The sequence below is a fragment of the Sinocyclocheilus grahami genome, unplaced genomic scaffold (assembly GCF_001515645.1).
Source record: "Sinocyclocheilus grahami isolate Dianchi unplaced genomic scaffold, SAMN03320097.WGS_v1.1 scaffold936.1, whole genome shotgun sequence".
NCBI lineage: Eukaryota > Metazoa > Chordata > Actinopteri > Cypriniformes > Cyprinidae > Sinocyclocheilus > Sinocyclocheilus grahami.
The window spans coordinates 228,045-244,824 of record NW_015506115.1 but is presented as its reverse complement, the minus strand read 5'-3'; the positions used below and the strand labels follow the sequence as shown (position 1 = coordinate 244,824).

Here is a 16,780-nt window from a genome sequence, read left to right as displayed (position 1 = left end):
TAAAGAAGTGTCTTCTGTTCACCAAGCCTGCATTTATTTGATCCAAAGTACAGCAAAACAGTAACATTTAGAAATATTTTTACTAGGCTATTTCAAATAAATGTTTTCTAGTGATTGTAATTTATAGTGATTTCAAAGCTACATTTTTTTACATCATTACTCCAGTCACACGATCCTTCAGAAATCATTCTGATATTCTGATTTGCTGCTCAAAAAACATGAATAATAATAATAATTAAAAAAGGTTTCTTGAGCAGCAAATCAGCATATTAGACTGATTTCTGAAGGATCATGTGCCACTGAAGACTGGAGTAATTATGCTGAAAATACAGCTTTGATCACAGCAGTCATTTTTAAATATATTCAAATTGAAAGCAGTTATTTTAAATAGTAAAAATATTTCACAACATTACTGCTTTTGCTGTACATTGGATCAAATAAATGCAGGCTTGGTGAGCAGAAGAGACTTCTTTATAAAACATAAAATCTTACTGTTCAAAAACTGTTGACTGGTAGGTTAAATAGATTACAGAAATGTTATATTGTAATGTTATATATATAACATTTCTGTCCCCCTCACTTCTGAAATGATGGCTACGCCCCTGCATTAATTTTGCGTCATAAAACCATTTTGAGACGCAAGTGCATTAAACCACTTACAGAGAGTCGCGCACAGCCGCATGCGCGAGCAGTCTTCACAAACAAAGCGCAAGTCCGCATTTGAAATTGAAAGCAGCCTTCTGTTAGTGAGGTTCATATTTTAAATATATAAGTCCACTGCATTCCCAACCACATAAATGATGAGACCGCACTCTTCAAGTGTAACATCAAACAAAGCGCGCGTCTCTCACAGCGCATCCTGTGCAATGAAGCCCGCGAAAGTCCTTGTAATTCGCTTCAACCTTTCCGAACTTTATTAAAGATTATTTTACGGAAGGTTCGAGTGCTGAAGCAAGCAGAATACGTGTGTTGATTTATATATATGACGCATTGTTCAAATGATTAAATAAAGGCTTTACAGAAGGTTTTTGTGTTACTGAAAATGAAATGAAACATGCAACAACAAACCTTTAAATTTTGCATTAAAATACAATTTTAGTGAAGGTATCAAAATTATGTTAAGATAACTTGATTTAATTGCACAGATTTAACATGATCGAAGCATATATCTAAAATAAAATAATAATGTTAAGCTAACATAACGGAATTATGTTAGGATGACTATGTACACATTACTTTTTGAAAATACATCTGATTAACACAAAAGTATTATAATGAAACCACATAAATGTGTAGGACACTGTGAACTCAAACTAAATGTGTGTAACCAATGTCCATAATTCAAATGAGTAAATCCAACAAATCTTTTTTTTTTTCAGTGTATATAGGCCCTATATATATATATAGCAAATTTACTGATTAAATGACGAGAATTGTAGTTAGTAACATAATCTGTTAGATTACTGATTTTACTTAATGTGTTGTGACTACTTTAAAATGAATAAATTATTAGAAAAATAAAAAAACAATCAAAGTAATGACTGAATGCTAAAAATAGAAATATTTTATTTGTTTACCTGCATGTCAGTATGACCATTAACCGACATCAGAGATCTGTACGTGCAAATGCGTTGTTATATTACAGAAATAAAATCTGAGGGATCTTCAAGTATAGCCTATGTATTGTTAGGTTAAAGGGGTTTGGGGGACAAAAAAGTTTGGGGATCCCTGCACATGAAAACAGCAATGACATCACACATCTAAAGTTTTCCTGGTTTTAAATATTTGTAAAATATATTTCTTTAAATATATATAACTTTTGTCCAGATCAATAGTTAGTGAAAGTGATGAAGACAGGGTTTCACAGCTATATCAGCAGTGTTTAGTAACCTGCATAATTATTTGTCCCATGCATGGTCTAACTGACTGAGAGGTGCTTTTGTCCCCAAATTTGGAAGCATGGATCATTAATTTATTGACGTGACATTTGCATATTGTGAATAGTAAATGACACACAGTACGATTTTTTACAAAGGAAATATCAAAAGAGCAAAAAAGAATCTACTACCATTGTGTGAATAATATGTAATCATGTAATCCAAAAAGTAACTGTTATGCTATCTGATTATGAACATTTTAAAACGTAATATAATCTAATTACATGTACTTAATTTTTTTTATCTGATCATCTGGATTACATGTAATCAGCACCATTAGTTTTTACTGCATTTTTGATCAAATAAATGCAGCCTTGTTAAGCTTTAAATAAATAAATAAAAATAAAAACAATTACAAACTTTTTAATGTTAGTAGCCAATATTTTAGCGAAAGGGAGTTTTACAAAAAGTAAAGTGATTGTTGTTATTTGATAAATAACATTGTAATGCACCATGTCAATCTATCTGTATGTCGGTCTATTTATTTATTTCATTGATTTGTATTTACTTATTTATTTTGGGACGACACAGCATTATACAGCTAACATGTCCACGGCGTGCTACACATTCCACACAGATCGGGTACAACTCCAAATTATGAATCTACATACTAACACATTTAGATATGATTGGGAGCCACATTTGATCTTTTTCATGTTCAGCGCACACTACAGCTCCGTGTTTCCGGAGGGTCTTCATTTCAAACGGACTAGTGCTGAAATAACCTGCACGCGTGTGCGTCCGCGAGGCTGCTGCTCTGACGCGACAGCAGCATGAGGTTACCAGAGTCAGGTCGAGGCTGCTGCTCTGACGCGACAGCAGCATGAGATTACCAGAGTCAGGTCGAGGCTGCTGCTCTGCCGCGACAGCAGCATGAGATTATCAGAGTCAGGTCGAGACTGCTGTTCTGACGCGACAGCAGCATGAGGTTATCAGAGTCAGGTCGAGGCTGCTGCTCTGACGCGACAGCAGCATGAGATTACCAGAGTCAGGTCGAGGCTGCTGCTCTGCCGCGACAGCAGCATGAGATTATCAGAGTCAGGTCGAGACTGCTGTTCTGACGCGACAGCAGCATGAGGTTATCAGAGTCAGGTCGAGGCTGCTGCTCTGACGCGACAGCAGCATGAGATTACCAGAGTCAGGTCGAGGCTGCTGCTCTGCCGCGACAGCAGCATGAGATTATCAGAGTCAGGTCGAGACTGCTGTTCTGACGCGACAGCAGCATGAGGTTATCAGAGTCAGGTCGAGGCTGCTGCTCTGACGCGACAGCAGCATGAGATTACCAGAGTCAGGTCGAGGCTGCTGCTCTGCCGCGACAGCAGCATGAGATTATCAGAGTCAGGTCGAGACTGCTGTTCTGACGCGACAGCAGCATGAGGTTATCAGAGTCAGGTCGAGGCTGCTGCTCTGACGCGACAGCAGCATGAGATTACCAGAGTCAGGTCGAGGCTGCTGCTCTGCCGCGACAGCAGCATGAGATTATCAGAGTCAGGTCGAGACTGCTGTTCTGACGCGACAGCAGCATGAGGTTATCAGAGTCAGGTCGAGGCTGCTGCTCTGACGCGACAGCAGCATGAGATTACCAGAGTCAGGTCGAGGCTGCTGCTCTGCCGCGACAGCAGCATGAGATTATCAGAGTCAGGTCGAGACTGCTGTTCTGACGCGACAGCAGCATGAGGTTATCAGAGTCAGGTCGAGGCTGCTGCTCTGACGCGACAGCAGCATGAGATTACCAGAGTCAGGTCGAGGCTGCTGCTCTGCCGCGACAGCAGCATGAGATTATCAGAGTCAGGTCGAGACTGCTGTTCTGACGCGACAGCAGCATGAGGTTATCAGAGTCAGGTCGAGGCTGCTGCTCTGACGCGACAGCAGCATGAGATTACCAGAGTCAGGTCGAGGCTGCTGCTCTGCCGCGACAGCAGCATGAGATTATCAGAGTCAGGTCGAGACTGCTGTTCTGACGCGACAGCAGCATGAGGTTATCAGAGTCAGGTCGAGGCTGCTGCTCTGACGCGACAGCAGCATGAGATTACCAGAGTCAGGTCGAGGCTGCTGCTCTGCCGCGACAGCAGCATGAGATTATCAGAGTCAGGTCGAGACTGCTGTTCTGACGCGACAGCAGCATGAGGTTATCAGAGTCAGGTCGAGGCTGCTGCTCTGACGCGACAGCAGCATGAGATTACCAGAGTCAGGTCGAGGCTGCTGCTCTGCCGCGACAGCAGCATGAGATTATCAGAGTCAGGTCGAGACTGCTGTTCTGACGCGACAGCAGCATGAGGTTATCAGAGTCAGGTCGAGGCTGCTGCTCTGACGCGACAGCAGCATGAGATTACCAGAGTCAGGTCGAGGCTGCTGCTCTGCCGCGACAGCAGCATGAGATTATCAGAGTCAGGTCGAGACTGCTGTTCTGACGCGACAGCAGCATGAGGTTATCAGAGTCAGGTCGAGGCTGCTGCTCTGACGCGACAGCAGCATGAGATTACCAGAGTCAGGTCGAGGCTGCTGCTCTGCCGCGACAGCAGCATGAGATTATCAGAGTCAGGTCGAGACTGCTGTTCTGACGCGACAGCAGCATGAGGTTATCAGAGTCAGGTCGAGGCTGCTGCTCTGACGCGACAGCAGCATGAGATTACCAGAGTCAGGTCGAGGCTGCTGCTCTGCCGCGACAGCAGCATGAGATTATCAGAGTCAGGTCGAGACTGCTGTTCTGACGCGACAGCAGCATGAGGTTATCAGAGTCAGGTCGAGGCTGCTGCTCTGACGCGACAGCAGCATGAGATTATCAGAGTCAGGTCGAGACTGCTGTTCTGACGCGACAGCAGCATGAGGTTATCAGAGTCAGGTCGAGGCTGCTGCTCTGACGCGACAGCAGCATGAGATTACCAGAGTCAGGTCGAGGCTGCTGCTCTGACGCAACAGCAGAATGAGATTATCAGAGTCAGGTCGAGACTGCTGCTCTGACGCGACAGCAGCATGAGATTATCAGAGTCAGGTCGAGGCTGCTGGCAGGAGAGCTCGCTTTGTTTATTAGCCTCAGCATTTTATCGCCACCCGCTGAAATGCGCGTGCTCTTCTTAGCCCCAAACAGTCCCAAAACAGGGAACTGTACCACTGCCGAAAGAATAAGGTAACACTCTGCTGTTTGATTATCGAAACCAGGAAGTACCAGTCCTCTGTTGATTCTCAAGTCAACAAAAGAGCTTATCCTAGTAGTATTAACCCTGTAAGGTGATCAGTTATTAAATAAAACGATTTGGCATCTTAAATCAACGTGTACTCTATTATATCTCATGATGTCACGTCAGAGTCAGGTCGAGGCTGCTGCTCTGACGCGACAGCAGCATGAGATTACCAGAGTCAGGTCGAGGCTGCTGCTCTGACGCGACAGCAGCATGAGGTTACCAGAGTCAGGTCGAGTCTGCTGGCAGGCGAGCTCTCTTTGTTTATTAGCCTCAGCATTTTATCGCCACCCGCTGAAATGCGCGTGCTCTTCTTAGCCCCAAACAGTCCCAAAACAGGGAACTGTACCACTGCCGAAAGAATAAGGTAACACTCTGCTGTTTGATTATCGAAACCAGGAATTACCAGTCCTCTGTTGATTCTCAAGTCAACAAAAGAGCTTATCCTAGTAGTATTAACCCTGTAAGGCGATCAGTTATTAAATAAAACGATTTAGCATCTTAAATCAACGTGTACTGTATTATATCTCATGATGTCACGTATTGCACTGCATAATGCACATACAACAAGCTGTTGTACAAATAAGTAACATGTATCATGGTATTCTTGGTAATACCATGATGTATATCAAAGTACCATGGTGTATTACATCACTGTACCATGATACAGCCACAGAATTTTTGTAAGGGCTGTTATTAAAAAAAACAGCTCAGAGCCAATTTATTAGAGATGCTGTACTGTATTATATCTCATGATGTCACGTATTGCACTGCATAATGCACATACAACAAGCTGTTGTACAAATAAGTAACATGTATCATGGTATTCTTGGTAATACCATGATGTATATCAAAGTACCATGGTGTATTACATCACTGTACCATGATACAGCCACAGAATTTTTGTAAGGGCTGTAATTAAAAAAACAGCTCAGAGCCAATTTATTAGAGATGCTGATTTATACAGTGTGTGTGTGTGTGTGTGTGTTTGGGTTGCAGGAATCATATCGTGGCTGCAGGACATACTTGTGTACTGTGTGATACAAGAGAGTTCAGCTCTGCCTCTGATGTATCGTCCCTGATGACGCAAGAGCCGCGGTTCGAGGCTGCGCTGGCCATTCATCTTTTCAAAGGAGGCAGGCTTCTTTTAGGTGACACGTCCCTTGGCCTCTCAAAAAATTTACGCATGTGTTGGTTTCACCATATTAGTAAGAGCATCTCGTAGATGCAATTGATTTTCTTCTGAGGTGGAGCACCACAGAGCCCCGCCTGCACACACAGATACTGTACACACATCTATCTTGTCTCATTAGTGTTACTGTCCACTATAGAGCTCTATCACACAATTTATGACTTCACTGGTGATAGATAAAGTGGAAGCAGCTACTTGCACACTACACCATACGTTTTATAGTAGTATTTTGTTTAGGGATGCACATTGTTTTGATACTATATCAGTTATCAGCCATTATTAGTGTTTTTATTTTATTTTTGGCATCGACTAATATTGGATATTTGATTGTTCATACTCATTTCTGCTTGCTTTAACGTTTCGATTTTTTTTTCCATTTCATTGACAATGCCTTATATTTACATGCATGTGTTTAGCCAATAAGTATTTTTGTCATGACTGAAATTCCACATTTACAAAAAAGTACCATGGTGTTACTGTGTTTTTTGTACCATGCACCATGATATTATTTGAAATATTATGGCATATGAAGATGGTAATCATTTTATTACCATAGTATATATTAGAGTACCATGGTATTACCATGTGAGGCCATCACTGTACCATGGTACCCCAACATTTACAGTATTTTTTATATGATATTTAATCATATGATATATTGTCAGCTTCCTCTATCAGTTTATGGCTTTAATTTAGAAAACTGGCTGTTGACTGATAAATTGTTACTCACATTCTTACTCACAGAATGTCTTGTTAAGATTGAAGGCTACTTCTCTCTCACCTCCCTCAGATATGGCATTTTTTTGAGTAATTTCCCGAAATGTCCACTCTATGGATGACTGCTTTCCCCTCTGGCAAGATAAACACACTGTTTCATGCCTCAAAGACTTTGCTCACTAAGGATTTAAAAGTTGAACTTCAGAGGAGGTGAATAAGTGAAATAAGGGATGTATGTATTTGTTGTGAATTTTCATTTCTCTGCAGATGCTGGAGTGCCGTTTGGGGTGGTGTTTGGAGGGACGGATGTCAACGAGGACGTAAAAGATGAGCACAAGAGAGCTGTGATGGAGGAAGTTCTGCGGAAGGCCAGGTCAAATTTACTTTGATGAAAGCTGACACTTATCCTGCTCCCCTGCTCTACACAGACATAATTAAAGGAATAGTTTGACCAGAAATGAAAATTCTGTCATTTACGACCCATTCCAAACCTGTATGACTTCCTTTATTCTGTGGAACACAAAAGAAGAGATATTAAAGAATGTACTGGTTGTTCTTTTCCATGCAATAAAAAATGTAACCTGTCTGTTTCTCATATAATAATTCATATGGCTTCAGAAGACTACACTCTAAAAAATGCTGGGTTAAATACAACCCAGTGCTGGGTTAAATAGGGACAAACCCAGCAGTTTTGACCCAGCGGTTGGGTTAAATGTTTAACCCAACATTCTGGGTAGTAACCTAACCGCTGGGTCAAAACAACCCAATTGCTGGGTTTGTCCCTATTTTACCCAGCACTGGGTTGTATTTAACCCAGCATTTTTTAGAGTGTAGTCATATAGACTACATGCTGCTTGATGGTGCTTTTGCACCTTTTTTGAAGCTTGAAATCTCCAGAACATTCTTTAAAACGTTTGTGCTCCACAAAAATGAAGATATAGTATAGGTCTGGAGTGAGGGGCGAGTAAAAGCTTTTTATTTGTACGTGAACAATATGAAAGAGGATTATATAAATTTACGAGTATATTGTTAATCTCTTCTTCTAAGATTGGTCTTTAATTATTCTTCTAATCTGTACTGGATAAGGTGGTCTGGATAAGCATATTAGAATGATTTCTGAAAGATCACGTGACACTGAAGACTGGAGTAATGATGCTGAAAATATATTGAAAATATATTCAAATATATTCAAATAGAAAATAGTTATTTTAAATTGTAATAATATTTCGCAATTTTACTCTTTTTACTGTATTTTTGATTAAATAAATGCAGCCTCGGTGAGCCCAAGAGACTTATAAAACATATAAATATAAAAATATATACATTTTTCAAACTATTGACAAGTACTGTGTTTTAAAAAATATATACTGACCCCAAACTTTTGAACAGTAGTGTATAGTCTCTCTCCTTTTTTTTTTTTTTTTTAATACATTTTTTAATCCTCCAATAGGGCTTTGGCCTAAAAAATGTTTATAGGATCTGGTATTATATGGCATTTCTCTTTTTCATCTATAATAAACTGAATCTTTACCCAAAGCCTGCCAGCTTTGGTTTCAATTCATTAGCCAGGTGTTATAGATTCATGTGATCTGTTTGATTAGTACAGGCAGACTCGCACCCTTTTGACAATCTTAAGTGAATAATTATCACTAGGGAGCATAAGAGCTATAAGAGGCCTTCTACTTCAAACACATCTCCCAGAGAAGACCCCCTGCTGCTGCCGTTACTGACATCTCCTGAAAGAGAACCGAGGGACGGGGGATGATGAAGAGGGGATGTAAGGAAACCATTGTGGTTTAGTTGCAATAATTTGGAAAAATAACAACACACTGTCTGCTTTTCTTTATTCAAAATCATTGTTAGCATAACATGCCCCCCCAAAAAATCGAAGAGGACCTTATGTCTTATGTATGTACGTGTATGTGCGTTTGTTTGAGTTTGAATAAAGGGAGCTTCGTCTTCTTCCTCTTCATCAGCCTGACTTTAAGTGTTACTCAGTGATTGCATTGCATTGCTTTTTTTTGCGTTGCTTGACTTGTTTGATTTACAGATTTTTGACGGCCACTGACAGCTTTGATGTCTGGGAAAGTGTGAAATTGTGGTGAAATGAAAACGTTTGAACGCAGTCGCTGGGGTGAACCTCACTATCACAAACCAGTGCAGAAATCTGACTTCATGTTTCTTTACATGTTAAACATGTCAACTCACTTTCTTCATCTCTCTCTCTCTCTCTCTCTCTCTCTCTCACACTCAGGTTTGCTGTGGCGTTCACTGATAAGTTGAAAGAACGCGCCAAGGTGCTCTTGGTAAGAAACGTTAGGGTTCACAGCTCTGGGTTCTTACAACTTCTGTTGTTGACATGCCAGAGCAAACTTTCAGCAGCTGTCAAGAGCCCTTTTCATACATGTACTATATATGAACTGCTGTTCAGAGTGCAGTAAAGAGGTTTAAAAAGTTTATATGAAATCAGTATTAACTTTTTGTTGCACAAAATAGAATGCTGTGAAAATATATTCAAACAGAAATTAGTAATTTCAAATTGTAATAAAATTGTACAATATTACTGTTTTTACTGTATTTTTGACCAAATGCAGCTTTGGTGAGCGTAAAAGAAGTCCAAAAAAAATTAAATAATACATTTTACCAACTCTAAACTTTGAACTGTAGTGTATGTAGTAGAAAATGTCCTAATTGCACTTAAAGTATTGGAACATTGAAAGGATATTGAGTAAATGAGGTAATAAAAATGGCAGTGTTTATTCCTAATGGGTTAGAGAAGAGGAAAAAAGGAGAGAGACAGACAACTACTGCGCTAGCTGATGCTATAAATAATACAAAAGGATTTAACAGCTACAGATGCAATATCCTGCCTTCAATCCTGTAATAGCACAGCATTAAAATCACTATTTCCATGCGTTATCCTCAAATGAAACCCCAGACACACAAGTCAAGGCAAACAGGATGTCTCTGTTTTTGTCACACACACACCAGGGGTCTCCCTCTCCCAGGACTGATAACATCCAGCCAATTTCCCCTCTATCTGTGTGAAATGATCCACTTTATCTCAACCAGCCATTTACATTTTATTCTTTTATTACCTTCCTGCTGCTGTGTTGTTTTTGTTTGTTTTTTTTCCCTCAGCTGGTATTGATTTAGGCAAATCATGGATTCGAGATTTTTTTCAGCAGATTTTTTTCTTTTATTACATTAGCCAAGGACATGTTTTGGGCATGAACTTTGAACTTGGATAACTCTATTATCATAAAAAGAGAAATTCTAACGATTGACTTTTAGGTTTATTTTCATCTGCAGGGCTTCCAGGGTCATTCATAAAGTAATATTAATATCTAAAATTAGTAAAATAATAATAAGAATTATTATTATTAACAGTTTTTTCCTAGTAAACATGAACCAGTGGAGAAGTCATTGAAATTAATTAGTCAGTAGGTTGGGAACGCACATCTTACACTACAAATGTCCAGTGGGGATCTAACATTTATTTCTTGACCATTTTTTCCAGGTATGTGAGAGCAAGAAGATCTATGTACAGCCTCAAGGTAGAGTTTATTAATACTGCAAGTTGTAGGCCAACTGCATTTTTGAAAGGTCTTTGAATATTTTTGAAATATAATATGTTATATAATTATTGAAACGTCTACATATGTTTCCAGGGATTGAGACCAGAGTGGCATCACATTTCAGCTGGAGTGACTTTTTACACAGCACAGGTGCAGCACCTTCACCAATACTGCTCTCCACTTAATGGCCTACATCATTACATATACGATAGACATACAGGTAGAAGAGCATTAGATGACCACGTTTTATTAATAACTTGACATATGCATTCATCATCATACCCCTCAAACACGCTGATGATTTTGATAAGCAGCAGACGTCACCCCATTAAATATACATGTGGTCTTCAGCCCTCAACACACTTGAAACAGGCTCAGGAGCTCTCAACCTTGATTAGAGACAACCTGATCACCTTCAGGAGTGAAGAGGGTGTGCATGTGAGTGTTTCACATTCACTTCCTTCATGTTTCATATAGCAGATAGAAAGGTTTGTTGGTTTTATAGAAATTTGTGTAAATGTCTTCACAGTCAAATCACACAAAATGTTTAATTTTTTTTAGATAATTCTCATAGATATACCATGGTATTACTATCAGAAATTGATTTGGATATACAATTACTATTACAATACAAGCCTCTGTTAATATTGCTGTATGTTGTATTGAAATTCAAAGCTTACCATGCATCATCTTGGAAATAAAGCTCATGTCTTTAAGACTGTACAGTATGTAGTCAGTGTTATTTCTCTGAATAAGTTATGATGCATGTATTTTTTTATGTTCAAATGGAGCAACGTTTGGACTACAACGCATATTTTCCGGGATTTGTGATATCACAAATATCGACGAATGGGACGAGACCTGGTTGAGCCGCACTAGAGAAGGCAGCGAGTGTTATCACTATGTCGGAGACACACTAGCTTTCCCAAAGCAGACGAACTTAGTGGTTACAATCATCCGGGTTTAAATCACGGTCAAATTGATTTGATTTTGACTCAATATTTACACTGAAGCTCGCAGGCGGCTATGGTAAGGGGCATGACATTTCCCGACCGGTCGCCGAGTGGTGCCAATCCCAACACACACTGGCCCAGCTAACCAATCACAGCACATTTCGTATTTCAGAAACCAGGCCTTCATTTGATACAGGAACTATTCGAGCCGTTCATGCCAGACTGGGAAGAGAGGTGTTGTAATAATGTAAAATATGTGAAAAAGAATGTGTTTTTCGAACAACCTATGTGAGAGCCTGTTCTAGTACACCCCCAAAACAAAATCAAGGCTTTGTAAAAGAGCATAATAGGACCCCTTTAATTAATTATTAGAATGAATGGGAATACCAATATGGCGGCGTGGTAGCTTCACTTTTATGACGTCATGAGCAATCCAGTTCTCTATTATAGATCATATGTACATGTTTAATACATCAATATCGCTTATCCTGTTCGAAAAGACCATAAACATTGCAGATAACATCTGAAGTAACAATTAATTGACATACACAACATATCCTAAAAACTAATCCTGTGTGTCTGATAAGCTTCAGATCAGATGATTTTAGGTCAGTGTTTCGGCTGTCAGTCAACGATGCTCTCAGCCGGAAGGGAATAGTAAGATGGCCGCTCGAACACTTCTGGTGGATTCACCCCCTGACGGCAGTTTAGAATGCAATGAGCAATCCAGTCATCATATAGATCAGTGGATTCAACACATTTTTTTAAGTTGAGGGGCTAATACTCTAGTTCAGTCAATTTACAAACTAGTTGAGACAGTGAAAACTTAAAATGTTAAGTTGAATGATCAAATTTAGAAACTGCAATTGTCAACTTAAAAAAATCCATTGAAACAACTAAACTTCGAGATAATTTTTTACAGTGTACCTCGTAACCTTAACCAATGAAATTGGCTGCTGGGCGGGGTTTGCGCTGAATAGCGCTCTAAAGAAAATGTCAGTTCAGGAAGTAAACAGTCAAGAGGATCGTGTGATATGAGGCCGCAGAAGCCAGGGCTTCAGCCGTCCTTAACTCCCCACCTGAAACTCGCTGGAAAATGGGACCTTTTTAGTTGCACCCAGCATCACTGCCCCGTCCTACCCTGCGAATCTCGAGCCCTGGGACCCCCTGATGCATAGAACAAATCAATACAGATAAATGTTCCCACGCACTGCACTGGGACGGCTTGTGGTGGATGATATAATGGTTAACCCCCCATTGGAACGGGCAGAGGAGACCTTCATTAAACATTTTTAAAGGCCATATTTATTTATATAGCATGTTTAGAACATTTTATTTAAGATTATTTTGACTTAATGAGACTGATAATGTCTTATTCGCCATGCTTGCAGGTGCATAGTACGTGGGAAAAACTGTGAACTTGGTGTTCCATCACTAATGTCACCAACCACACAAAGATCGATTTGTCACATCTGCCTGCTCTTCAACTTTAAACCAATTGTGGTTTGGAAATACATGATACGTCAAATAGACGTCATTCATAAATTCAGCATATTATTATGAAAAACAGCTTTTTGGAAAAGCACATTTTATTATGAAAAGATGTATTTAAACACAGAAGTAGTGTGTGAAAGAGGATATTGTGAAATATTTTAAACAATAAAGATTTTCATGGAGTTTTACAAAATAAACGGATACATTTAATTTTTGATTCTTTTATTAATTTAATTATTTCAGAATTATATAATTATTTCAGAATAAATTGGTACATTGTTTTATTGAATTCATTATTTATTTAATCATTTCATTTAGAGAACTTTGGTCCTCCATAGAATGAAAGTATTACAAAAAAAAAACTTTCTGACCACAAACTTTTGAACGGTATATATAACATTATATAATAAAATGTCAAACCAAATGGCATTTTAGTTATTTATAAGACAGCACAACCAAACAAACATGCTTTTACAAGCAAAATATATCATAAAAAGAAAGTGGTTTTCAGTGTTTTTTTTATTTATTTAAAAAAAAAATTCAGATGCCACTTGTTTTATTATTTTGTATCTAATGATTTATTTTTTTGTATCTAATGCAGTGACATTCAGATTTATAAGTGTGACTTAAGTGTCCAAAAGTGTCTAAAGATTTTTGGGGCTGCTGTGTATCGGTCCATCTCTAATGAAAAGACCCACTTCCTAGGAACATGCTGCCTTACTCTATAAAAAGCTAAATGTACAGAGACCGATTCAAGGCCCAGAACATCTAATCCATTCTTCTGAGCTCATGCGCTGGTGTGTCGGAGTAATCTGCTCCAGTGCGCCTGCTGCTCCGCATTGAAGATTGATCTCTACATAAGCCCATGCTTGTTTGTGGAGACCCCCGGGGCTGGTGCCACTGCTCTGAGATCAGTCGACACAAGCCTCTGCAGCTCTAGCAAAGCTGGTGCTCTGACCCCCTACCATGTTGAGTGGATGCTGAAGTAGATGATGGGATTGCTGAGATGTCATCTCTGGATCACACCCAGGTTGGAAGTCTATAGTTGTGTCGAAGTTTTTTGGTGGAGCAGGTTTTCACATGACAGAGAATATCTGGGTGGTCCTCTGGGATTGTGCTGTATAGACCCCCTCATAGCACTGGGGGATGATGAGAGTCATGCCTGCAGGGGCTCATGGGAAATGAGGTCCTGATGCAGAGACGATTTAGTGTGCTCGGAGATGTGAGAGCCAAGAGTGAAGTTTTATTTCTTTAATTCTTTTCTGAGACTTTGAGCTGTCTGGAGGTGTAAGTGTAGCTCCAGGGGTTGATGTTAGTGGAAAAACATAATTCAGAGAAACTTGTGAAGGACGTACTTTAATAGGTCATTGAGCTCCTCTGTTTGCTGCTACACTAGGCCGAAAAGCAAATTTTTGCAGCAGTGATTAATCAATAATGGTTAATGGTGTAATCTGATTTGTTTAATGAGGCATCTTTTGACATATATATAAAATACTAGTTTAGATTAGGGCTATGATTAATCAAAATAAAATGAAATTGCAATATGGTTCACTACGATTTTCAAATTGCAATTTAATTCAATATATGTGCTGCGTGTTTTGGAGTGAAGCATGGCACAGTGTTCAATTACAGACATGCAGTTTATGATCCAGTGTTTTGGAGCAGCTTGGTTCACAGTAAATGCTGCTCCTCACAAACTCCATCTTTGCATCTGATCTGAATTTGCTTAAAAAGTGCAATATGTGCCTTCCCATACTTGTAATGAGAAGAGCTTATAAACCGGCTGCTGTGAACAAAAGAGAAACTTTAAGGGCTCCTGGTGTTTTGTTCAGAATAAACATTTGACTCTTTAACAAAAATGAAGAAGAATAAGAAGGCCATAAATGTTATTGTAATTTTACAGTTTTAATAATAAATATTACTATATTATTATTTTAAATACTATTTTAGTATATTTAAAATTTCTTTTATTTTTGCTAAATATTACAATGATGTTTCTTATTATTTTAATTTTTTTTATTTAATAATAATATAAAAATATTTATCATCATAATAAATAGTATTATACTTCTATAGTCATATTGATATATAATCAAAAAAATGTTTGCCTAAACTTTACAAAGCGCAAACCTTTAATCGCAATTTTGATTTTTAGCAGAAAAACGTCTCGGTTCCACATCCTGCGCATAGGAGGTATCATGTGGAATTACACATATGGAGGGTAACAGGTAACTCTGAGAAACCTGATGATCAAGTCATGCTTCCTCGGCCTGGGGCACGCTAACCAGGCCCCCAGCGACCGAACAGGCGGGACTAGGGAAACCACCAACGTACCCGCAGTGGGGCAGCGCAATGGAACACAGGGACCCAGCCCGGGAGGCTTCCGTGCGTCCCAGGGTGGGGTATGAGTGCGCGGTGCGCCACTTACCTGGCTCCACGGCTGGGCAGGGGGCTCGTGAGGAGGCATAGCGTCCTTGAACTGAACCCTGCTGCTCATTGGCGAAGGGAGAGGGGGACGGCCATGTGGAGATTGGGTCTTGCGCACTACCATCCTCGCCCTCTTGGAACCCGGAGAAAAAGGAAAACGCTCTTCTGTTGAGGTTTTGGGCACCACTGGCTGGGTAGCCAGCGGCGGAACAGAAAAAAACAGGAACAAAGGTTTCTCCACCCGGCCCTCCGCCGGGGGAAGGAGTGGTGCGGTCACCATCTCCTGAAGAGCCGGATCCAAGAACCCCGGGTAGCCCGCCCCAGGGACGCCGCCCGCCCTGGCGCTTCAGGCTTTCCTGCGGCCAGTTCCACGCTGCGGCCGTTGTGAATGCTGCTGCTGCGGCCGAGCTGGAGCGGAGATGGAGGCCGCAGGAGGGCGCTCTCGGCGACGAGCAGACAGAGGGGCTGCAGCTGGCGGTGGGGCGGAGACAGCAGCTGACCGCCGGGGCAGGATGTGTCGAGATGCCTCCGTCTGCTTCTGTGCGGCGGAGAACTGTTGGGCAGAGCCCTCCACCGCTTCGCCGAATAGGCCGGCCTGGGAGATTGGGGAGTCCAGGAAGCGAAGCTTGTCGGTCTCCCTCATATCCGCCGTCAGTCACGACTGACGTAACGTAGAACGTGACTGACTGAAAGGGAACTGCAGTTTGATCATGCAGCCCTTGTTCACATTGCAGCTTATTCCACCCGATTAGTCCAATACTGTGCATTTCATTATTTGACTTAATACTGTTACGGAAGGAAACTCACACAGAGGATTAGAAAAATACAAGGGTAGTTTATTTTCAGCAAACGATGCAGATGGCACGGGCAGGTGAGTATTAGGGCTTTATATCAGTCTTTAGGGAAGATGAGGAGAGTAACACCGTATCTGGGTTTCATAGGAGATCATGGAAGGGAGACAGAGGACTGCACACACCTCAGATGATGGGTACACGGAGAATCCACGGAGCTGATGACTGGAACGGACTAGGGAATGGAACACAGGAGAACACACTGGAGGACACACAGGAGGTAAGTATAACAGGCAGGTAGGTCTTTCAATGTATCTCACGGATAGCATAGAGAGAGAGTCCACTTCGTTGAAACGAGACTGGACACTGGAGTGAAGTGAGGTGTGTGCTTTTAAAGGGGAGCTGATGATGATTGCAAATTTGTGACAGGTGCGTGTGATCAGTACTCAGGTGATGGTGTTCGCTGTGATTGGGAGGTGGCTGAGTCTGGCCGATCTGTGACAGTACTCCCC

General features: G+C 40.7%; 1 protein-coding gene across 1 annotated transcript in view; it reads left to right on the top strand.

The window, feature by feature from the left end:
- LOC107564462 (glycosyltransferase 1 domain-containing protein 1-like) overlaps positions 1–16,780 on the top strand; it is a 40,026-nt gene that overhangs the window by 5,634 nt on the left and 17,612 nt on the right. The window contains exons 2-6 of the mRNA XM_016249550.1: positions 6,116–6,267; positions 7,293–7,398; positions 9,280–9,331; positions 10,546–10,582; positions 10,697–10,753. Coding sequence (XP_016105036.1) covers positions 6,198–6,267; positions 7,293–7,398; positions 9,280–9,331; positions 10,546–10,582; positions 10,697–10,753 — 322 coding nt within the window. The 5' untranslated portion in view covers positions 6,116–6,197. The remainder of the gene's footprint in view (positions 1–6,115; positions 6,268–7,292; positions 7,399–9,279; positions 9,332–10,545; positions 10,583–10,696; positions 10,754–16,780) is intronic.